General features: G+C 41.9%; 1 protein-coding gene across 3 annotated transcripts in view; it reads right to left on the bottom strand.

The window, feature by feature from the left end:
• TAB3 (TGF-beta activated kinase 1 (MAP3K7) binding protein 3) overlaps nt 1-24,163 on the bottom strand; it is a 109,807-nt gene that overhangs the window by 23,047 nt on the left and 62,597 nt on the right. For all 3 annotated transcript variants that reach the window (XM_073614838.1, XM_073614836.1, XM_073614837.1), the window contains 3 exons: nt 18,359-19,757; nt 15,058-15,218; nt 2,592-2,682 (listed from right to left, as the gene is read on the bottom strand). In XM_073614838.1, coding sequence (XP_073470939.1) covers nt 2,592-2,682; nt 15,058-15,218; nt 18,359-19,757 — 1,651 coding nt within the window. The remainder of the gene's footprint in view (nt 1-2,591; nt 2,683-15,057; nt 15,219-18,358; nt 19,758-24,163) is intronic.

The following is a 24,163-nucleotide window of genomic DNA, read 5'->3' on the forward strand; positions in this document are numbered from 1 at the left end:
TTGGAAGACATTTAATAGCCACAAACAAAGAGTACTTGGGTGAAGTATTTAAACACCTCAGAAGGGAGACCCTTTACTAGGGCTCACCAAGCCCGAACGCAACAATCCTGCTAAGCACCTTTAGCCTGCCAAGACACACCTGGTGACTCACGTGACCCGGGTAAGAAAAAAATAATCACTGTAAGTGTCTGTTCAGAGCCCACTCTGTGTCCCACAGCTGCCTTCTGGAAGCACCATATGCATGGCCTACACAGCTCAAACAATCTGGGTCTGCATCTGCACCAAAACGTTCTGTGCGTGCGCACGTGGTCCTGGCGAACGCGCGTGACTTTATTCGTGCGCCCAGATAAAAGCCACTGCGCATGTGCAGCGAAGCCACGTGCATCATGGCCACCAAACTGCTGAGCACAGCGGTGCACTTGCGACCGAACCTGTGCCGTGGTGAACCAAGGTGAAATGGCACACCGTCGTGCGCCATCATACAGGTAAAAAACAGCCAGACACAAGCAAAAAAGGTACACTTTGCAAACACCCACAGCTATCCTAGAACACCCCCGTATGGTCACCGCACACCAGTGTCCAGCTTTAAGCTAGATTGACTGATTGTTACAATCACTGGGACACCCCAGCATAATAAAATAAAGGGGTTTCACTTACCCATCCAGGTCCAGGGACACTTAGAAACGAAGGGCCCAATGTTCACCCTCCACGGTGGGTTCCTGTCACTTGGACCTTCAAGAACTGGGTACCCTTTTCATGTTTAGGGTCAACTCCCTTGCACCTGTATAGCAGCCTGCAGGAAATGCCTTAGCGCTGTAGTGTCCAGGATTTCCACTCCGCAGGGTACAGCGCCCGGAGACCACATTACAGGCAAAACCTTGCAGGATCTCGAGTCTTCTTTGCAAGGCTCGGGTACCATTTATCTAAGCATAAAAGCCTGTGTTAAATGAATCTGATCGGTCAATCCCTTGATTAATTTTGGAACCATTTGTGGGACTAGAGACCAGGAGCTCAAAGAGCTCAAACAAACTGTGCCATCCACCTTGCAGACACTGGTAAAAAAAACTGAAGTATTTCCTGTATGGGAGGGGTTATATAGGGGATCACTTCCTGTCTGAAGACCTTTGGTCTACCAGTGTCCAAGCACCTGATGAAGTATAACACAGCAGGTAATAATTATTAGCCTGACTGTGTCCCACGATGTATGAAAAAGAAAAAAAATATATTTTTGATCAATTCTCTAGCTATGATGGAAACTTAGCCTGTGTCTTGTCCTGACACACCACCAGCACCCCCCCCCGCCATTCACTGGGAAGATCAATGTACTGTAGCTTCTCCTCCCCCTAGCTCTTATGCAGCTGAGAACAGAGGAAATGTGATCACGTTTTTGTAATTATACACAAATGTTTTACTTTTCATGTCTGATTTAAACTGAACTGGGTTGTTTTGTAAGTTGACGGTTTACAATCACTTAACTTATTTCAAGTGTAAGTGCAGCAAAGTTGTATTTTTAGACCAAAATGTTGACTTGCTGCAATTATATTATTTATTATCTGTGGACTCTTTTTAAGCATACTTTGAGATGAAAGGCACGCATGCACCGTGTGCATCAAAATGATTACCCCGAAATGTGCTTGCTGCTAATACTAAAATAAAAGTGTATATTGGCTTTTGCCCAAGCCACAAATACAAATTAAAAATACTAACAAAAACCCACAGTCATCTACAGCTCTGTTCTAAACTACATCACCAACCTTGTTTCAAAATACCAACAAAAATTCTCCTTGCTTCTCCCTCAAAGATCTCCTGCTTTCTAGCTCCCTTGTGACCCCCTGCCATTCTCAAATTCCAGGACTTCTCCTGAGTCTCTCCCCACCCAAATATGCCTGGACTCTCTCCTAACCTGTCCGCCTTTAGGTGATCCCTGAAAACCCTTCTCTGCATCATCCCTAACCACTATTACCTTTTCTATCCTTGACCCTTCCTTTAAGATTGTAAACTCAAAAGGGAGCAGGGTCTTCTGATCCCTCCTGTAATGAATTGTAATGTCTACCTCAATTTTGTAAAGCATTTTGCAAACTGGAGCTATATACATCCTATATAAATAACATTATATGTTCATTCCCTCTTGCTTTTCCTGAGAATCCCTAATAGTTACGTTCACCTCCACTGCATTTATGGAGGGAGACATGCTTGACACCCAGGTTTCAACAATATCTTCCACTCCATTACATGGGGGTTGGGAATTAGTGATTTACACAAGATAAGGATATTTGCATTTTAGTATCAACTCACAGGAAGTTATAAGGATACTGAATTTGTGGCAAGAGCAACAGGTACTTTCTAAACCTGCTGAAAATGTTCTTAGACTAATAAAACAAATGCAGCCACCAAATCCAAGGACTGGTGAGCTGCACTATATTAATTACATTTTTGTTTTTGGATTTAGATATACTTTAATCCATGTATCACCCCCATAATGGACTTCTAGGTTACCTGCAATTCCATAAAAAAAAAAAAAAAAAAAAACACCCAGAAAAAGGACAGTGACTTTGTTTCAGTGTTACACTTATTAGCGCTTTGATCTTTACCCCTGGACTGCAGATCAACTTCTTTCAGTGTACAATCTATATTTATTTGCAGTTGCCTATTCAGGCTCCTCAGTCTGGTCATCTCCTCTGGCTGAAATCAAACAAAAACAAGATAACATGAGGTAATAGGAAATTAAAGAAAAATAATTTAAAAGTTAAATGGTAGCACAAAGTCATCTGAATAGCATTTATGTACACAGGCACTCTGTTTTCTCTGCTCCTATAAGTGCCAGTAAACCTAAATTAAGCACCTAACGGTGCAATTTTTTTCACAAATGTTCAAATCTGCATTTTTTGCTAAAAACTACCATTAACACCCCCACCCCCCCCCCCATAATTTCTGAAAGCAGAGACCCTGGAAATGAAAATGGTGGTAGTTGTATTTTTTTTTATGTCACATGATATTTGAGCAGTTATTTCTTAAAACGCATATTTTCAGTGATTAAGTGGTTAGCACTTCCACCTAGCAGAACTAGGGTCATCAGTTCAAATCCCAACCACAGCACTACCTGCCTGGAGTTCAACATAAAGAGAAAAAAACACACACGCAAAAACGATAATGTGAGATTCAGCGCTAAAAAGCCTAATGGTTTCAAGAGTGGTGAAAAACCCACACACTCTTGAGTATGATTAGTGATAAAGAGGCATTAAATGGAATAAATAAAAAATTTTTGTTTGAAAATAAAGATGCAAATAAAAATGCAAAAAAGTCAATCTCGATAAAAAGTTCTAGGGGGTGAACCCCTTTAAATGTCCTTGGTGTGAATGCTGCAGATGGCTGCAAGGCTGCTTCAGGCGCAGGCTGGGAACCTGGAGACTATAAGAAATAGGAAACAGGAGAAAGAAAAAGAAGAACCAGGGCAGGACTAATGCAGCATTGAATAATTTTATGAAAAAGCAAAGTTTGAAACAAAGTGTTGTGCACTCACATATTGCTCAGTAGGTTGGGGGTTTACCTCGTTCAGTATGGGAACAGAACCACCGCTGTATCCTTGTGTCAGCGGGGAGGAGAAGCCTTAAGGGATCTCGGGAGGACACTGGCTGGATTGCTCAGCATGGAGGTGATCCGGAGCGGTCGTGCTGGGGAGCCGCCTACTGCTGTGTTGGCCAATCAGAACCGCGTTTCGGAAGCTAAGCTACGCCTCCTTCGTCAGCTGATCCTCTGACGCTGGCAGCAAGTTTAAATAGGGAGTGCGGTTAACCCAGAGTGTGCCATGGGAACGGCTTCACCTGGATATGTAATTACATTAAAGGCTGCCATTGCGGTCAGAGCATATATATAAAAAAACAATGTACAAGGTAATAAAAAGGTCATGGTGGTGGGAGTAAGATTTCATATGAAGTAATTAGACTTTTAGTCTCTAAGATGACAGAAAAATTTTATAAAAAAAGCATTAGTAGTGCCCATGGGCTTCTTTTTCTTTCTCCTGCTTCCTATTTCCTGCCTGGAGTTCGCATGTTCTCCCTGTGCAAGCTTCCTCCGGGTACTCCGGTTTCCTTTTATGCCCCGTACACACGATCAGACTTTCCACCAATAAAACCGTGGATTTTTGTTCGAAGGATGTTGGCTCAAACTTGTCTTGCATACACACGGTCACACAAATGTCAGCCAACAATTACGAACGTGGGAACGTGGTGACGTACAAGACGTACGAAGAGCCGAGAAAAAGGAAGTTCAATAGCCAGTACGGATCCTTCTGCTCGATTCCAAACATGTGTGAACTTTTGTGCGTCGGACTTGTGTACACACGATCGGAAATTCCGACAAAGTTTTGTTGGCGCAAAATTTGAGAACCTGCTAGCCAACATTTGTTGGAGGAAAGTCCGACAACAAATGTTCAATGGAGCATACACACAGTCGGACTTTCAGCCAACAAGCTCACAATAAACATTTGTTGTCGGAAAATCCAATCGTGTGTACGGGGCATTACACTCCACAAAATCATGCTGGTAGGTTAATTAGCTCCTGTCTAAACTGGCCCTAGTACGTGTATGTATGAATGTGAGTTAGGAACCTTAGAGATTGTAAGCTCCTTGAGGGCAGGGACCAATGTGACTGTATAATACAGTGGGGCAAAAAAGTATTTAGTCAGCCACCAATTGTGCAAGGTCTCCCACTTAAAAAGATGAGAGAGGCCTGTAATGGTCATCATAGGTATACCTCAACTATGAGCGAAAAAATGTGGAAACAAATCCAGACAATCACACTGTCTGATTTTTGAAAGAATTTATTTGCAAATTATGGTGGAAAATAAGTATTTTGTAATTATCAAAAGTTCATCTCAATACTTTGTTATATATCCTTTGTTGGCAATGACAGAGGACAAATGTTTTCTGTAAGTCTTCACAAGGTTGTCACACACTGTTGCTGGTATGTTGGCCCATTCCTCCATGCAGATCTCCACTAGAGCAGTGATGTTTTGGGGCTGTCGCTGGGCAACATGGACTTTCAACTCTGAAATGCTTCTTACGAAGCCACTCCTTCATTACCCGGGCAGTGTGTTTGGGAACATTGTCATGCTGAAAGACCCAGCCACGTTTCATCTTCAGTGCCCTTGCTGATGGGAGGTGGTTTGCACTCAAAAACTCACGATACATGGCCCCATTCATTCTTTCATGTACACGGATCAGTCATCCTGTTCCCTTTGCAGAGAAACAGCCCCAAAGCATAATGTTGCCACCCCCATGCTTCACAGTAGGTATGGTGTTCTTTGGTTGCAACTCAGCATTCTCTCTCCTCCAAACATGACGAGTTGTGTTTCTACCAAACAGTTCTACTTTGGTTTCATTTGACCATATGACATTCTCCCAATCATCTTCTGGATCATCCAAATGCTCCCTAGCAAACCTCAGACGGGCCCGGACATGTCTTGGCTTAAGCAGTGGGATACGTCTGGCAGAACAGGATCTGAGTCCCTGGCGGTGTAATGTGTTATTGATGGTAGCCTTTGTTATGTTGGTCCCAGCTCTCTGCAGGTCATTCACTAGGTCCCCCCATGTGGTTCTGGGATTTTTGCTCACCATTCTTGTGTTTATTTTGACCCCACGAGGTAAGATCTTGTGTGGAGCCCCAGATCGAGGGAGATTATCAGTGGTCTTGTATGTCTTCCATTTTCTAATTATTGCTCCCACAGTTGATTTCTTCACACCAAGCTGCTTGACTATTGCAGATTCAGTCTTCCAAGCTTGGTGCAGGTCTACAATTTTGTTTCTGGTGTCCTTTGACAGCTCTTCGGTCTTCACCATAGTGGAGTTTCGAGTGTGACTGTTTGAGGTTGTGGGCAGGTGTCTTTTATACTGATAACAATTTTAAACAGGTGCCATTAATACGGGTAATGAGTGGAGGACAGAGGAGCCTCTTAAAGAAGATGATACAGGTCTGTGAGAGCCAGAAATCTTGCTTGTTTGTAGGTGACCAAATACTTATTTTCCAACATAATTTGCAAATAAATCCTTTCAAAAATCAGACAATGTGATTGTCTGGATTTGTTTCCACATTTTGTCTCTCATAGTTGAGGTATACCTATGATGACAATTACAGGCCTCTCTCATCTTTTTAAGTTGGAGAACTTGCACAATTGGTGGCTGATTAAATAATTTTTTGCCCCACTGTATATGTAAAGCGCTGCTTAAATGGATAGTGCTATATACAGTAACTACCTGTAATACTAATATTTTCAAAGAAAAACATGAAAATTAATTTTAGTGCAAACACAATATTATACCCAATTTTTGGTAAAATATAAAAGATGATGTTGCATTGAATAAATAGATACCAAACATGTCAAATCTTAAAATGAACTAGCCTGCTTAATAGCAAAAAAAAAAAAAGGTACTCAAAATTCATCACAGGCAAAGCTTTAAAAGCTTTTACAGGTCATCAGTTTAGAGTTAAGCTAGAATGACTGCAATCACTGCAACATTTGCCGTGATAGCTCACATGTGTGGCGTAACTGATGTTTACATACACATGCTTGGCCTACGATGCGCTTTATGGGGTGCATGTGTGGGGGTGACAAGGGTGCTTGAACTTTTTTTAGCCATTTTTATTTATTTTATACAATTTTTTTTTTTTACCTTTATTGTTTTTCTAAGTGTCCTAACAAGCCCTGCTGTTTTAGCATGGGCAGGTGACAAGTCTTTATGGAAACATATGGGTCTACTAAACCCCCCAAATATCTCTCCTGCCATGCCCTCTAATGCTAGATTGCACTGGAATAGCTGCATCCTCAGCTGCACTAGCAAAGGAATGACAGCTGTGATCCTGGAAGTGACTAAATACAGTACTTTACATGCTACTTAGTCTCAGTCGCACAGGGAATCGAAAAAAGATGCTTGAGGGGGCGCCCCTTTGAAAGCTTGGTAAAAAAAAATCACTTATTGGAAAGCCCTTTGCTGGTTCTTAAAGCTGGTATCAAGCTCACAGGAGCTTGATTAACCACTATATCTACCATGATGCTTAATAACATACTCTGGTAGAGAAGTGGTTAAAACAAGCTTTAAGCCCCATTTCACACCAGAGCGACTTGTCAAGTGATTTGACAGTTTAAAGTCACATGACAAGTTGCACCCTATTTGCATCTATGAATCTGTGCGACTCCGACTTGCACCGATTTTGAAAAAGGTTCCTGCACCATTTTTGCCGATTTCATGTACAGCTTGCTTAGAAATCTGTGCATGAAGTCGCACAGATGTTAGCAAGCTGCACATGAAATCGCACTGACTGGCGGCTTTAAAATTGTGCTGAAGTAGCATGTTTTTAAAAGGCGCATTCCGTGTGAACCGGGGCTTAGACTGACTTGAAGGTACAGTAGATAGCCTAAATTTGGTGACCAAATACACAAGATAGCTCATGCACACAGAGCTTAAAAAAATTTCACTTTTACAGGCATTGAGTGTTTTCTTTTCTCTAAGCCAATAAAAGCCTATGTGCCCATGCACACATGGGTGTTTACAGGTTTGTTAAAGGAGTGCTTACGGGCTGAAAGAAAAAAAAAAAAAAAAAAAAAAAAAAAATCAACCAAAGACGCATTCAGGAGAGGAGCTGAACAGCAGAACACAAACAAAAAAACGCCTAACCACACAAACACTAAACGCATTTAGCGTTTTAATGCTATTGCATTCCAATTGCCAGAATACTTATACCAATAGAGTGCATAATCGCTCAAATGCTAGATGCACTTAAGCGCGTGTGCAATACACAGCTACAGTCTTTTAAGCAGCATTTTCCTGCCAGGAGTTCTGGTGTTCAGAGGGCCTTTGACAGATGTTCTGCACGCATGAGGTCTAAAGCTGGTCATAGACTGGTAAAATTTTTAACAAACTTTTTTAGAAAATAAACGTTTGAATAAAGTTTGTTTGTTTTCTAATTTTTAGTGGGTTACATTGAAGTTTGTTTTTGACCGCAGTGACTAAAAAATTCTAAGGAGCAGGATGGAAAATTTGTTAGCGTATGTGGTAAGTGATTTACCCCTACCTTGGCTTTGATTTCCGCTGTCGGCACACCCCTGAAAGGGGTTTTCAGAGACTGGCCAGACAACAGCACTGGACCTGCAGAGCACCCAGCAGATGACCCCATATGTTACATCATGCGTGTCAAGGGGAGTACTCACAGGATCGAGTATAAAGCAGCATTACAGGTCAGCCTCACGTTTTCGAGCACGTGGGGTCCAGGTGTGGTCCCGCAATGCTCTGCTGAGTAGTCCGCCAATCCACAAGCTGTATAAAAAGTCGTAATGACTATGATGCAACTGAGTGATACGGGAATCATCTGAGGAGAAATAATTCAGTATGAGGAAGAAAAAAAAAAAACACTTCCTTAAAAAGAATCGAGTCTTGCCTTAGTAGAGATGAGATGAGAGGTTTATCACCTAAAGGACACTAGCAGAAACACTATGGCTAGCTTGAATGAGAGAGGTTATTTAGGTGGATGTCTTGCAGCCTTTCTATTTTGCCAGTGTGCCGTCATCTGAAGGTAGCTGTATATGTCCCAGCCACAATAATTTAAAGAAGTCTGTACTGTACAATCAGGAAATACAGTCATGGCCAAAAATATTGGCACCCCTGCATTTCTGTCAGATAGTGCACTCCTTTGCCCAGAAAATTGTTGGAATTACAAATGTTTAGGCATTCTCATGTTTATTTCTTTTGTTTGTATTGGTATGACACAGTGGAGAAACAAAATCTATTGGCACCCTCAATTTAATATTTGGTAGCACATCCCTTGGAAAAAAACTGAAATCAATGGCTTCCTGTAACCATCAATGAGTTACTTAAACCTCTCTACCAGAATTTTGGACCACTCCACTTTCACCAACTGCTCCAGGTCTCTCAGATTAAAAGGGTGCCTTTTCCCAACTGCTGTTTTGAGATCTCTCCACGGGTGCTCTATGGGATTTAGATTTGGACTCATTGCTGTCCAGTTCACTAGTCTCTAGTTCTGTGTCTTAAACCATTTCTGGGTGCTTTTTGAAGTGTGCTTTAGGTCATTGTCCTGCTGTAACTTTCTGATACTGGGACCTAATATTGCACCCTGGAATTCTTTAGTAGTCTTCAGATTTCATAATGCAATGCCAATGATCAAAACATCCAGGGCCTAAAGCAGCAAAACACCTCCCCCCCCCCCCCCCCAAAAAAATAAACCATGTTCGACTGTAGGGACATTTTTTTTTTCTTTTTCTTTAGAGGCCTCATTTCTTTTTCCGAAAACAGGAGGATGATGGGCTTTACAAAAAAGCTGTAAATTTTATTTCGTCTGTCCAGAGCACATTCTCCCAAAAGGATTTTGGCTTCCTCAGGTAAGTTTTGGCAAACTCCAATCTGGCTTTTTGTGTTTGAGTGTCAGCACTGGGGTCCTCCTGGGTATCCTACCATAGCATCCCTTTTCATTCAGATGGTGATGTATAGTGCGAGCTGAAGCTGACACAGTTGTATCCTGTGCCAGAAGGTCAGCTTGAATTTGTCTGGAAGTTGATTGAGGTTCGTTATCAACCATTCGAACAATCCTTTGTTGCAATCTTTGATCAATTTTTCTCTCTCATCCACCTCCAAGGAGATACGCAGGAACATTAAGATCTCTGGAGATTGACTTTTAACCTTGAGATTGTTCATGCTTTTCCACAATTTTTGTTCTCAAATCCTCAGACAATTCTTTGTTGCATTTTAACTGGTTGCCAGTGATTTCTATAGTCAGTCCCTGTTAATTGATACAGGTGAGTTTAATTACAAATTATAGGAGCATCACAAACTTGGAATGCAATTATTTCTTACAATTTTGAGAAGGTAGCAATAATTTTGTCCAGTCCATCCTTGGAGTTTTGCGTGGAATGTGTCAGATTTGGCTTTTTGTTTCTCCACTTTTTTGTGTCGTGCCAATACAAAAAAAAAGAAATAAACATGAGAATGCCTAAACATTTGTAATTACAACAAATTTTCTGGGCGAAGTGGTGCATTATCTGACGGAAATGCAGGGGTGCCAATATTTTTTGGCCACGAGAATATATAGAATATATATTATATTTGCATTTAATTACTCTTTAGTTTAAAGTACACCTTAGTGGATTTTGCATCTTTTAATAAAGGAGCCCAAATACTGCACATATATTTAGGAAAATAATCAGAAATATTACTTGCTTTAATTTTGTCCTAGAAGTCTGGTATCGGTTCTCTAAAATTGGCTCTCCTATTCTTAAGAAAACATTAAGCTGAAGAGTGTTTTTGCTAGGGCTATTTAGGATTATGTTTTTTACAACAAATATATGGAGTAAAATTTTTAGCATCATGTATTGCTTAGAAGCTAAGGCTCAGGACAGGAAATGATGCTACAGGAAGTAGGGTAGGGGAAAGAGGACTTGAACAAGCCATGTCCTGAGGAACTAAAGGACAGTTGTGCTGTGTCCTGTTGCCTACAGAGATCGTGATGCACGGTAACCTGAGCCAAGTAACTTTTTAGCATATTCCTATTGTATAGATAAGTAGTATATTTGTATTGTTTATCTGTCAATCTTTTATTGTATTCCTATAAATTGAAATAGTTTGTATGTGCAGCAATTTGTTTAGTAAAAGCACAGTAATACACTAGAGAGGTTACTTCTAATGCAAAGAACCTTTAAAAGACGCAAAGCAAAAGTGCTAACAGCAAATCAGAGAAAAGGACTAGCTTTTCATTGAGAAACAATGCCACTGACGTGATGGAAGAAGAAATTCTAAATATGTGAGCCTTAAAGTGTTACTCCCACAACAGTAAAATCAGTCTGTATATGCAGTAAAGCATGCTTGCTATACTCACTGTGGAACCTAAGGGGTTAATCCTCTGCATTGTGTAAAAAGGCTGTTTTATCCTGGCTCCTCTGATCCTCCCCTCCTTCCACTGTCCCCTGATATCACAGAGCCTATGTAGTCAAGCTGTACATGCTCAGTTTGGTGTGTATTGCTAGTTTTTTTTTTTTTTTTTTGGGAGAGTGCATGTGATCAGCATAGGGCCAATCAGCACTGTCCAGACAGACGGTCAGGGGTCTTGTAGTCCCCTAGCGCAGTCCTCCTACAAGCTGTAACCAGTGCTTGGCAGGACACTGATAGAAGTCACAAGACTGCTCTAACTGCTGATGAGAAAATGTATTTACTAGTTTATATTTACTAAAATAATTGCAATTCCATGTCCTGTGTATTGTGGGAGACCAGATATAGTGAATGCAGGGTCCTGGGTTCAGTAACACTTTAAATCCTGTTTGCCCTATGATACAACTTGAAAGCAGACACAACTGCTATGGGCCTACATGTCACAAACAAGAAAAGCACCGCTCAAGACTAAATATCTAGGCATGCAAAGATTTCTGGTGTTTTTGCACCTTTACCAGTTCAATGTATTCAATGGCTGGTAGTTTTAGAATATATGAATTACCCTTAGGGAGACCAGAGGTTGTTTATAACTTTTGTTGGTCATCTCTTCTGCCCTTTTATGCATGCTTTGTTAAAATGTGCAAAAAATGGGTAAGGTTAGCCCGGATCAACCAATTGGCATATTAATTATTTAACAAGAGTGGCTTACATCAGGCAATCAACCGTATGTAGGATACCAATTAGGGGTGTCCTAGAGCATACAAGAAAAAACAAAGAGAAATAATCTCTCAAGAGGACAGGAAAACCCTGAGGCACTGTCTGGATAAGGCCAAAGTTTATTAAGTACATAGAAAAAACACCACACAAAAATGTACAACAATCCATGAAAAAAAAGGGCTATCGTGAGTGACAGATACAGGCCCTAACAGTAAAAAATGACAACGTTGTCGTTTAAAAACAAAGGGGAGCCATGGCTGAGCATACCACAGACACACTCCGTTCACCACTCATACACTGATAGTAGTAAGCAAATATACTGAAATAGCATGTTCAGTGGATCACTTTTCAGAGGTGTGGTATAGTGGGTGTGCGGGTAAATGTGGATGGGTAGTAGTGCAAGTCCTTACGCCAATAGACCTGATGGAATATAGCAGGAGCTGGCAGAGGTATATTCCAGTGGGACACAGCAGAGGTAACCGACAAAAACTAACAGATCATCTGGTTAAGCAGGTGAGTAAGCTGACATGACAGCATCAAGCACAGCAGATTTGAGCTTGCAGCATCTAGCAGATCATGCAAATAGAGACAGGTAGATTGCTATGAATGACAACAGCAAGCAGGAGAAGGGGAGGCTGGCTTATACACAATGCGGGAAACATAGGTCATAGGGGGAAAGGATCTCTCACCACCCAGTCAGTGACCGACATCCATGTGTTGCCATACTATTCCCCAGCAGGCGGCTTGGAGTGCGAGTCCGTTAGGAGCCGTTTTGCTACTTGGATAGCTGTGTCCAGTAGGCGCTGCGCAGAGTAAGATAGTCGGAAGCAGGAAACGCCGGTCCTCAGCTGATTGGTCCCAGCTGATCGTCCATCCACAACAGCACAGGGCTCCGGAGTAACGTACTTAGCACGTGACGTCAGCACGTTACTCCGGAAGTCTCCATCCACATTTACCCGCACACCCACTATACCACGCCTCTGAAAAGTGATCCACTGAACATGCTATTTCAGTATATTTGCTTACTACTATCAGTGTATGAGTGGTGAATGGAGTGCGTCTGTGGTATGCTCAGCCATGGCTCCCCTTTGTTTTTAAACGACAACGTTGTCATTTTTTACTGTTAGGGCCTGTATCTGTCACTCACGATAGCCCTTTTTTACATGGATTGTTGTACATTTTTGTGTGGTGTTTTTTCTATGTACTTAATAAACTTTGGCCTTATCCAGACAGTGCCTCAGGGTTTTCCTGTCCTCTTAAAAGAATATTTCTTTGTTTTTTTTTTTGTTAAAATGTGTTTCAGTTTTGGAAATGCATGTAACTTAAAGTGGAGGTCCACCCTAACACTTAAATTCTCACCCTGCAATCATTAATGTGAGCCAAGTTCAGCCTTATGTCTCAAAATGAAAAAAATCCTAGTTTTCCTACCTTTATTTTGCAGAATCCAGTGCCGTCACATGACTTAGATTCTACTTCCTTCTGAGAGTAAAATTAGCCAGTGGGTGTGGTTGATGAAAGCTAGTGACATCACTTCCTGGGAGAGACACTGTTCCTGTGTAGCCAGGGGGCGTATACAGGATGGGAGGAACTAATCATAGGTTCCTGCCCAGTGTTCAATCACTGCACATTCTAATTCATGAGAAAATTAAGAAATAAAAAGCCCCATCCACACAAGGGGATTGGAGGTGCAGTGCACATATACAGTATAGCTGTGAACAGGAGAAGGGAGCTGGACGGGGGGCACCCGTTCCCATCTATGCGACTTTGAAAATCAGCAACTTTGAAAAGGTACCTGCAATGCTTTGATGCAACTTTGATCCAGAGAGCGTAAAGAGTCAAAGATGTACTCAAAGTCGCACTCTAAAGCGTTCAACTTTGTGGTTGCAATACTGGAAACTAAGGCTCCACTAGTATGAATTGTCATGTGACTTTGGACACAAAGTCGCATGACAAGTCACAGCCCATTGATTTCAAATGACACCCATTCCCATCTATGCAACTTTGAAAATCAGCAACTTCGAAAAGGTACCTGCAATGCTTTGATGCGACTGATCCAAAAAGTGTAAAGTTGAATTAAAGCTGCAATCAGTCGCATTAAAGTCGCACTCTAAATTGTGCAGCTTTTTGGTTGCAATAGTGGAAATGTGACTTGTCATGCGACTATGTGTTCAAAGTCGCAATACAAGTCACAGCCCACTGATTTTAATGGTACCTGTTGCCATCTATGTGAATTTGAAAATGTAAAAGCAATGCTTTGATGCGACTGATCCAGAGAGTATAAAGTTGGATCACAGTCACACTCCAAAGTCGCACTCTAGCCTTAGGTTACGTTTCCACTAGTGCGACTCCAAAGCTGTGCGATTTAAAGTGCGACTTTGAGTACAGCTTTGATCCAACTTTACACACTGGATCAAAGCTGCATCAAAATAGTGCAGGCACCTTTTCAAAGTCGCATAGATGGGAACGTTTGCTATTGAAATCAATGGGCTGTGACTTGTCATGCGACTTTATGTGTCCAAAGTCGCATGACAAATCGCACTAGTGGAAACGGAGCCTTAAACTCATCTGTAGCTAACTTACTCACATGTAGCTCCCTCAGCTGGGCGTGGGCCACACCATGCCATCATAGTGCCCATCACAGTGCCATGCAGCAACAACCACCTGGTTGTACACTGTGGAAAATATGCAGCATGTTGCATTGTAACTATCTTATAGTTTCTAACAAACAGAACATACTTCCAAAGCCTGCCCTCCCCCTCTCTCACAGGAGAAACTACTGGCCAAAACGAGGCTATGAAGACAGGAGGAGATCTCAGGAGGGATGGGGGTGGGGCTGGGCAGGTCTAGGCATGCCTGTCTAAAAAGGAGAGGAGGGATGGGGCGGGGCAGGTCTAGGCATGTCTGTCTAAAAAGGAGAGGAGGGATGGGGGCGGGGCAGGTCTAGGCATGTCTGTCTAAAAAGGAGAGGAGGGATGGGGGCGGGGCGTGTAGAAAAGAAGGACAACGTTTTCAGGAAGTGAGAGGCCCCCATGCAGAATTCAGAAATAACGAAGAAAGGTTGTCCCTGAAGAACAGGAAGAAGCTGATTGTCTGGCTTTGATTAGACTTTCTAAGCGACACAGTCAGCAATACAGAAAATGAATAATGACAAAAAGATGATATTTTACATATAATAGAAAATTTTTCATTTTTGACTGGACTTCCACTTTAATTATACATGTAGGAGCCAAACACTTAAAATAAAGCAAGTAATATTTTCCTAAAAACTACTAAATATTTCACACACTTCCAACTGAAAAAGGAATACTGACCTGGTATAATAAAGTAAGGGCTGATGAAAGATGTAATTTAGCCATGAAAACAATCAGCTTTTGTATGCCTCCAAATAGTACATTATTCTAGTTTGACTTACAGTTGGAATTGCTGTGGTGCAGCTCACTCTTCTGAGGCGTCTTTGCATCAGATCGTGTTCCATTCCATTCACTTCAGCCTTCAGCAATTCTAGCCCTTCTTTTTCATGTTTCAATTCTTTTGCAAGTCTTTCCATCCTTGCCCGCTGGTGCAACAATAAGGCTTTGAACAACATATGTTTATTAAAAACTAGCATGGTAGACCACACTTTACAGATTTTGTTCAAAATTGTAATAAAACTTAGGAGACTTCAACAACTTATATAAAAACCAGTGTCCTGCATCTCACTCCAGAATTGGTTTCCGTGTTACTACCCAACAACCTACCTACAAACAAAGGAGCAAGTAAAAGCCTCTGCTCGGAAATACTACCTCAAAAGACATTCTCAAGGCAAAAAAAACGACAGTTGTGTACCGCCCTACCTGCCAAAGGATTTCTATTGTTCAGCAAGTGTAATTCACACAAGTCTGCCACCTGGAAAATATTTAAACCAAATTTTATTTGCTCCCATAAGCCAATGTATAACCAGCTTCTGTTCCTATTTAAAACCTGCGATTAATTAACCCCAGGATGTGATGTCTAACTTCAAAAGTTCTTGAATTAGGCTCCATGCCCACTGAAGCTCATAAACTGACGTTTTTGGGAGTTTGGGCGTTTTTTTTAAACAGCCCATAAACTCCACTCTAGGTTATCCTATGTGTCCATGCACACATGGATGTTTTTCAGCAGTGGAGTTTGTTTTCTGAATGCCATAAAGTCAAGTTCAGGAGTTGTTTTCTGACCACAAAAAACGCCAAAGGCTCATAAACGCTGATAAACATCGATAAACACTCAAAAACGTGGCTCACCAGCATTTATGTTTTTGATCCATTGGAAAAAAAAAACGCTAAAAAAAGCTATTGCAAAAATGTTAAAAAACGTTGAAAGACTCACTGCAAAATTACTGACGTTTTTATAACGTTATTTTAACGTCCAGTGTGCATGGAGCCGAATATGTAAGCTGTGTGTGGAAAAAACAAATCTATCTATACACACACACACACACACACACACACAATTGTACCAATATATACTGTAAACTGTGTGATGTCATATTAAAAGGCACTGAAACAGAAAAATAACAATGATAATTTACAGTAGGGTTGCACCATTACCGATACTGGTATTGGTATCGGTGCAGATACCAAGCATTTGCACGAGAACTTGTACTCGTGCAAATGCTCCGATGCCTAATCCGATACCTGGATAGTCAGAGGATGATCGGTGTGGCCATTACAAGCACCAATCTCCCTGTATAGATTTCAATAAAGCAGCTGACAGTCGCTTCTCCTTCTCTCCCTCCCGCAGCTTTATTGAAAGCCATACAGGGAGATCGGTGCTTGTAACCCACCTCTGCGCCGATTGTTCTAACTGCCCCCCCCGTGTCTTTCTCCACTCCCCCTCCGTGTCCTCCCTGTCCTAGATCTGTCAGGATGGAGAGCGGAAGAAGGATCCGGTAAATCTGTCATTTACTGGCTCCTTTGTTTTTCTGAATGCACAGAGTCAGTGTTCATAACTTTATGAATGAATATGAGCCTCTGTCTCCTGTCCATTCATTTTTAGTACAGCTGAGGCTGCAGAAAAAGTCCCTCTGTCTCAAAGGGGAAAGGTCAGGGGACATCTTACCAACCCCCCCCCCCCCCCCCAAAAAAAAAAACAAAAATACTGACACTGTCTACAACCCACCCCCCAAACCCAAAAAAAAAAAAAAAAAAGACAGTCGACGCTGGCCAGGAACGCTGGTGTTGGCGGTAAAGCACCGCTATTTTTAGCGGCACTTTACTGTCTTTCTGAGGAGGTTTTTGGCCGCTAGCAGGGCACTTTTAACCCCCGCTATCGGCCAAAAAAGGGTTAGAACCGCCCGCAAAGTGACGCTTCAGCCGTGCTTTGTCGGAGGTTCGGCGGTGCTGTCCACTGAATTCAATGGGCAGGGGCGCTTATATATACACCGCTCATACAGCGCTGCATAGATGCGGCTTGCAGGACTTTTTTTACGGTCCTGCAAGCGCACCGCTCCAGTGTGAAAGCACTCGGGCTTTCACATTGGAGTGAGAGGAGAGGCTCGTTACAGGCGATATTTTTAGCGTTATAGCGCCTGTAAAGCACCTCAGTGTGAAAGTAGCCGAAGTCTCATTTGCTGCAATAGCCAATTTGTTTATTTAATTTAGATCCAATCAAAAAAACCAACACAACTTAAAATGACAGATTATAAAGCCCAAAGGAAGAATAGATTCCTATTAAAGCAAGTACAACATTTTAAAATAACGAAACCCATTTTCTCCTTACAAAACAGTCTCAAAAAGAGAAAGGCATAAAAAAAAAAAAAAAAAACAAAAAAAAAAAAAAACAGCTTGCTTTCCTTTTATAAACAGTGTTTAGTTTTCAGCTGCAATGACTGCCATCAAAGCAATACTAGATAGATGTCAGCAAGTCTCCGACAAAACTATTTCAGCATCTAGGAGGGAAGCTCTTGTTTGAAACCCACTCGTGCTCCGACAAATCTCTCTTCGAGCATCAGAGCTGCTGTCCAATATTCATCACAACACAAACAAATCCATGTCTTTAGCAATAAACCAAAATACATACCCTTTATATCCACCCGAATCTCTTTAGCACAAATGTAATTCATATTTATTTTGACTGTGCATACATGATAATGCATTAGTAGCATAATCCCACATGGATTATGGATTAAGGAAAGCACATACTTCTGACTCACTGGAAACATTACACAGCACGGACACACCACACAAGCACTATAGAAACATAACAAGTTGCTTGTTGAGTCAATAAGAATCTGAACTCTTAGATCAATGTGTATGACATTTTCAGAACTGAAATAGATTGTAGAGATGTTGTCCAGTGCCACAGCAATGTACATTCTAGGACATTCGAGGATTATATTTTGTAAAACGGCATTGGTGAAGTAAGCATAATTACTAAACTATTTACCAAGCTTCTGGTCTACCTCCATAAACCTATCTACTGGGTTTTATAAATTGATAGTGCCTATAAAATAAGACTTTATTAGGAATGACTAGGTATTATGGACAATGCAGAGTCCTTCTGGTAGGCAGTTACCATAATTTGGTCTTTCATTGAAGACAAGTAAAAGAACCAAAAAACAGTAAGGCAGCCTGAAGATGAAATCAATAGCACAGCCCTACTAGAGAAATCATGCAGAGATAGGAGAAGGAAAACAGCAGTGTCTCTCTATGATTCGAAGGAGTAAAATAAAAAAAATAAAAAAAAAACGACAGTACCTTGGGTATATGCGTAATCATCTGATCCAGAACTGGAACTTCGATGGTATTTGTGAACTCCCTTTTCAACTCCTGATGATGGCATCAGTGAAATTGGCTGTATAGGTTCTGGAGCACACGGATGCTGCTCTTGGTCCACAATATTTAGAAGATTTTCAGTAGGAGCCCGTGCAACAGTAATTTTAAAAACAGTTGGGTTCGATGGAGACATCAGTACACGAGGAGAAGGAGTGGGAGAGCCACAGGTGGTCGGTGGTTGCGAATAGGTTATATATAAGGGATTAACACCGTATGGAGTCTTTGGCTGGCCTTGTATCGCCCTTGAAGGTGAACCTGGTCGTGCACTTGAGGCATATGCAGAATGTGGACTCCGCTGGGAGGGTTGATTACTAATTGGTGAAGGACTTCTATTCATCGCATTTCCTGGTCTTTGTTGTGATTCAACTGTAATTTCTATTTTGTTCATCCCAGGAGCCTTGTTCATGCCAGAACCATAGGGAAGATAAGATACAGAATGGCTACTTTGCTTTGGATAGGGAGGTGGAGCTTGTGAATAAGCATGAGGAGAAACTGTTGAGGGACTAGGGGGCATGAACACATGTGAAGTCTGGTGACTAAGCGGATTAGGCTGCACTTGATGCTGTGGGGAGCTATAAGGAGATGAACATTGTGACGTAGGAGGGGAACGAAAAGCAGACTGTGGAATTTGAGGCTGTTTAGGTGAATACTGTGTAGGTTGGTAACTCTGAGGAAACACTGGATGAGGGCAAGGACTGTAGTTTGTGTGAGGAACTGGAGAGGACTGGGGCCATGGTGTGGTTTGTGGGGTTTGTCTTCCTGGAGAATTTTGGGAAGACTGTCTAATGTAAATAGAACTTGGAGACCCATAAGGATTGCTCTGCACTTGAGGAAGAATCTGTAAAGCTCTGGGCACATTGTGAGCAGAAGGTATATTCTGTGATACTGTTACAGTTATAGGATTTGTACTGTAGCGAGGTATGTGCATATAATTTTGCAGGGAAGCTTGCATAGCTGACGCATTGACACTTTGCTGCGGAATAGGTTGCGGGGGAGGAGTTGGCGAGTTTCGTTCATTCAAGAAAAATTGATTGTAATTTTGTGGCACAATTGCTGGGGCAGAATGAGGCTCCTGAACCAAACATATAAGCTTGCCAGAAGCGCGCTGAGGATCAATATGCCCATCACTTGAGCTATGAACCATTGGACGACCATTCATTTGTGTTACTTCACCATGGAAATTGGTGCCTGGGTGAATGCCAAGATTGATGTGCAAAAGATTGTTTGTTCTAGTGTCTTCTGGATTGTGCCCCTCCATATAAAGGTATTTACAGCTCTCTTGTGTCAGGGCTCGGCAGCAGGCATCAATGTTGCTGTTATTCTTCATAAAAAAAAAAAAAAAATAGGAATTAGAAAAAACTTCATAAGCAGATGTTAAGCAAGTATACGTGTATTTTGTGCCAATTAAAAGATACCTGTACTGAGTAAATAAAAAAAGACTGCCATTACCGACCTTCTAAAAATGCTACTTGCCTACCATGGTTTGGCTTCAATCTTTTCTGAAGCAGAAACCTGGAACCTGCACGTACACACCAGAAGTCATAATACCGATTATACACGATTGTTCTCGGTGGGTGACTCGGAAACTACCAAAGCCAATATTTCATATTTCAGAACAGCATGACGTTATCAATATGCCTTTTCATAAAAAGTTTAACTTGTGACAAAGTAAATAAGCTGCATCCATGCAAACGAAGAATCGCCCCACGAAGACGCTGTATACCGACAGCGGCTGATCGTTAAAACATTTTCCAACATGTCCCTTCAAAGGAAGTCTATTAACCCTCTCGCTGCCATCAACATAAGGGATACAGCAGCACAGAACTGCTTGCAGCTGGTCAGTATCATTTGCTGCCCAGCAGTCTCAGCTGCAGTTTGAGACCTCTCATCTCTGCTGCTATCGGTCACCTTCTCCCCCCGCCCCGCGTCTTACCATCCCCTCGCTGTCTTTGTCAACTTCTCCCCCCCTGCCAGCAGCTGTGGGCACACAAGGGCAAATTGGATAGTCAGGATGGCGAGCAATATTTCCTGGCTCCATGAATAAACACAGGAAATGCTCTGCATAGAGCACTCAGAGTTAATTCATAGGTAAGGACATAGTAAACATCAGTCACACGTTTACTATGTTTTCCTGTTTTGTGAATGAACAGAGTGCTCTGTATAGAGCATACCTGTGTTCATTACAGTGCTGCAGGTGAGAAGGAGATCCTCAATCTCTTCCTTTAAAGCAAAGGGTAACCATACAGTATGTATTTAGACCTCTGATATTTACACAAAGTCCCCAGTACTGTAAAAAAAAAAAATAAAGCACAAAAGAAACAAAACAAACAGAAATACACCCCCCTGCACACACAATGTGGTAATGCATGCCATGCGTGCAGGGCCCATATACACCATTGGGCATACATTATGGTGTGTACACACACACTGCAGTGTGCTGTTAAAACACAGTGCTTATTTTTTAAATTCTTTTTCAAAACTGCAAGCGATCATTAAACTCCATGCCAGGGAGCACTTAGAAGTTACAATGTCTGGCAATGTGTTGCAAAGTGCTGCATCACCAAAAAATGCATGCCTGTAATATTTTTTTGCATAGCACAGTAACAGAGCACACACATAGCACTGCGCACATAGGTATGCGTTTAAAAGTGGAGAGCAGGGCCTGGCAGCAAAAGGGAGGGGGAGTCCACACACTCTAAAATTTGTCAGGTCCATGCTGGACCGCCTAAATTTCCATCAGTGTATGGCCAGCAAGATTTGGTAAAATTGCTGCTGTGCTTCTCACTGTTCTTGCTAGAGGGTAGGAACATGTGGTGGCAATCCTTTGCCTTCACTGGGATGGTTGCAGACAGAAATGCTAAAGGGATGTTTTTCAAAGTGATTTCTCTGCAAAATAAAGCATGGAGACATGGGTGGATGAGTTTGCTTTAAAAATTAAAAATGGCAGTAAGGGCAGATGATTAATGTGGCATTTGTTTCTCCTCAGACCACTTTCACACCGAGTCGCTTTTCAGGCGTTTTAAAAAAATAGCACCTGTAAAGCGCCTCTCATGCCTCCCTAGTGTGAAAGCCTGAGTGCTTTCACACTGGGGTGGGGCACTTGCAGGACATTGAAATGCATGGGCAGCGCTACAGAAGTGCCTGCAAAGCAATTTGTCAGTGCAGCAACACTGATGTTTTTAACCCTTTCTTTGGCCGCCAATGGGGGTTAAAAGCGCCTTCCTAGCGGCCGAAAAGTGCCGCTAAAACTAGTGGCGCTTTACCACTAACGTGGTGCAGCCTCAGTGTGAAAGGGCTCTTAATCGTCATACATCCCAGGAGGGGAGGAGGGTTGTAAGAAATCATTTACCTAGGCATGAAAACCAAAAAGTAACTGAAGAAATGTAAAATTACAAAAAATATATTTTTAAAACAAGTTACCATAATATGCCTTCCTATCCATTTATAAATGCCATCAGCATAAGGATAACAAATACCACGGTGATTGAGAGAAGTTCCACTTTAAAAGCGATTGTAAAAGGTTCAAATTTTATTTATTTTTTTTTAAAAACAAAAACATGCTATACTTACCTGCTCTGTGCAGTGGTTTTGCACAGAGCAAACCCTATCATCGTCTTCTCGGGTCCTCTGCCGAAACTCAAGGCTCCTTCAACCTGCTGAGTGCCCCCATAGCAAGCTGCCTACTATGGGAGCACTCGTGCAGGCTCGAATCCAAGCTGCAATCTGTATGTCCATTGACACAAAGCATGGCGCAGCCTCTCCCCCTGCTTTTTTGCCTGTGATTGACAGTAGCAGGAGCCAATAGCTCCCGTTGCTGTTTTTAAGCCTATGGAGGAGGGAGAGATCGAGTTCAGGTAAGCATAAAAAAAGGGGGGGGGGCTACACACAGAAAATGTTTTACCTTAATGCAGAGAAAACATTACGGTAAAAAACCTTCAGCCATTAAAACCACCAAGTATTCTTTAATATTGGAACCGATAACATGTACTGTAGGAAGAGTAATTAGTGACACAAGACTCACTTTATGCCAGATTGGAATAGAACCATGACATAAATGTTATACTATGTAGCATCACCCTGAATTAGACTCTTACATGGAATGACACTACTATGCTGCCCAGCAGAACAAGTGTGATATTACACTGACTGATGTTTTCTCCATATTCGTATATAAAATCCTGAAGAGCAAACACAGCACTTGGCACGGAATCAATACATACCTGCAACTAAAAGGAGAGAGCCTCATGTATCATAAGTGTCTGCGAGGAAACTGTGTGCTGCCTTCAACAGTTTCCAACTATCATTTTACAAGTACAGCTTAGTAAAATCTTAAATTTTCTATAGGCAACACAGACACTTTCCTTTAGCCTAGATTCACACTATAGCGATGCGGGAACCAGCGCATTTCCAGCGCCGGTTCCCGCATCACATCTCTCCCGCAGGCAATTCAACACTGCCTTCTGCGAACCGCTGCGGGTGTCAATACAATGTTAATGACACTGCCAGTTCACAGATTGCAGTGCGAACTGTGGATTCGGACAGGAATCCGATTGTATGGGTGTGAACACTCATGCGATCCTATTCCAGAGCAGGGAAAAAAAAAAAAAGTCCCTGTACCTGACACTCACCTGTCCAAGGAATTTCTTGCGGCTTCACAGCCGGCTCCTCACTACACATTCTGGTCCCACAGCCTCCTGGGACTTGTGATGTGTCCCAAGAGGTTTTGGGCGGAGGGAAGGGGGGGGGGGGGGGGACTTCCGCTACAATTGCCTAGGTCAGGGGTAGGCAACCTCGGTCCTCCAGCTGTGGTGAAACTACAAATCCCATCATGCTTCTGCCCCTAAGTGGTCAGGGTCTTGCAATGTCTCATGGGCCTTGTAGTTTCAAAACAGCTGGAGGGCCGAGGTTGCCTACCCCTGGCCGAGGTGGTCGTGGCAGGAGTAGGGAGTAGGTACCTGTCAAAACTAGTTACTCACTCTCAGGAGGGGGAGGAGGATAATAGCTGAACTTCCACTTTTAGGTGAACTCCTGCTTTAATGCCCACCAGCAATGGTTCAAATAAAAGAACCTTTGCACAGATGTCTTTTAAGATGATGGAGAGAAATGAGATGCTTAAATTTATGCCATTAGGTGGTCCTTTAGTTTGCACAAGACATCAGATATAAAAGAGCAAAATGAAGTGCATTTCATTACAAAAAACTTTTAATACTTATGTTTATCTCTAAAATTAAAAGGTCATGTAAAAATTATATATATATATATATATATATATATATATATATATATATATATATATATATATATATATATATATGTATGGAGTTTAACCACTTAAAGACTATACCATTTTCTGGCACTTGCTGCTTAAAAGTTAAAATCAATATTTATTGCTAGAAAATTGCTCAGAACCCCCAAACATTATACAGTTGTACTCATAAGCTTACATATCCTGGCAGAATTTATGATTGGCCATTTTTCAGAGAATATGAATAACAAGCATTTTTCACTCATGGTTAATGTTTGGCTGAAGCCATTAAAGAGGAAGTAAACCATAGTGGGTTTACTTCCTCTTTATTTCCCTGCAAAGGTAAAGCATAATGCATAGTAGCCTATTATGTGTCACTTACCCGACACCGAAGCCTGCGATGTCTCTGTTGTCCCCACGTCCATCTTCGCCCCTCTTCCTTCTGGGGCTGCAAATTCCGAAACTGTGACTGCCCAGAGTCT

Source organism: Aquarana catesbeiana, linkage group LG02, assembly GCF_042186555.1.
Source record: "Aquarana catesbeiana isolate 2022-GZ linkage group LG02, ASM4218655v1, whole genome shotgun sequence".
NCBI classification, from domain to species: Eukaryota; Metazoa; Chordata; class Amphibia; order Anura; family Ranidae; genus Aquarana; species Aquarana catesbeiana.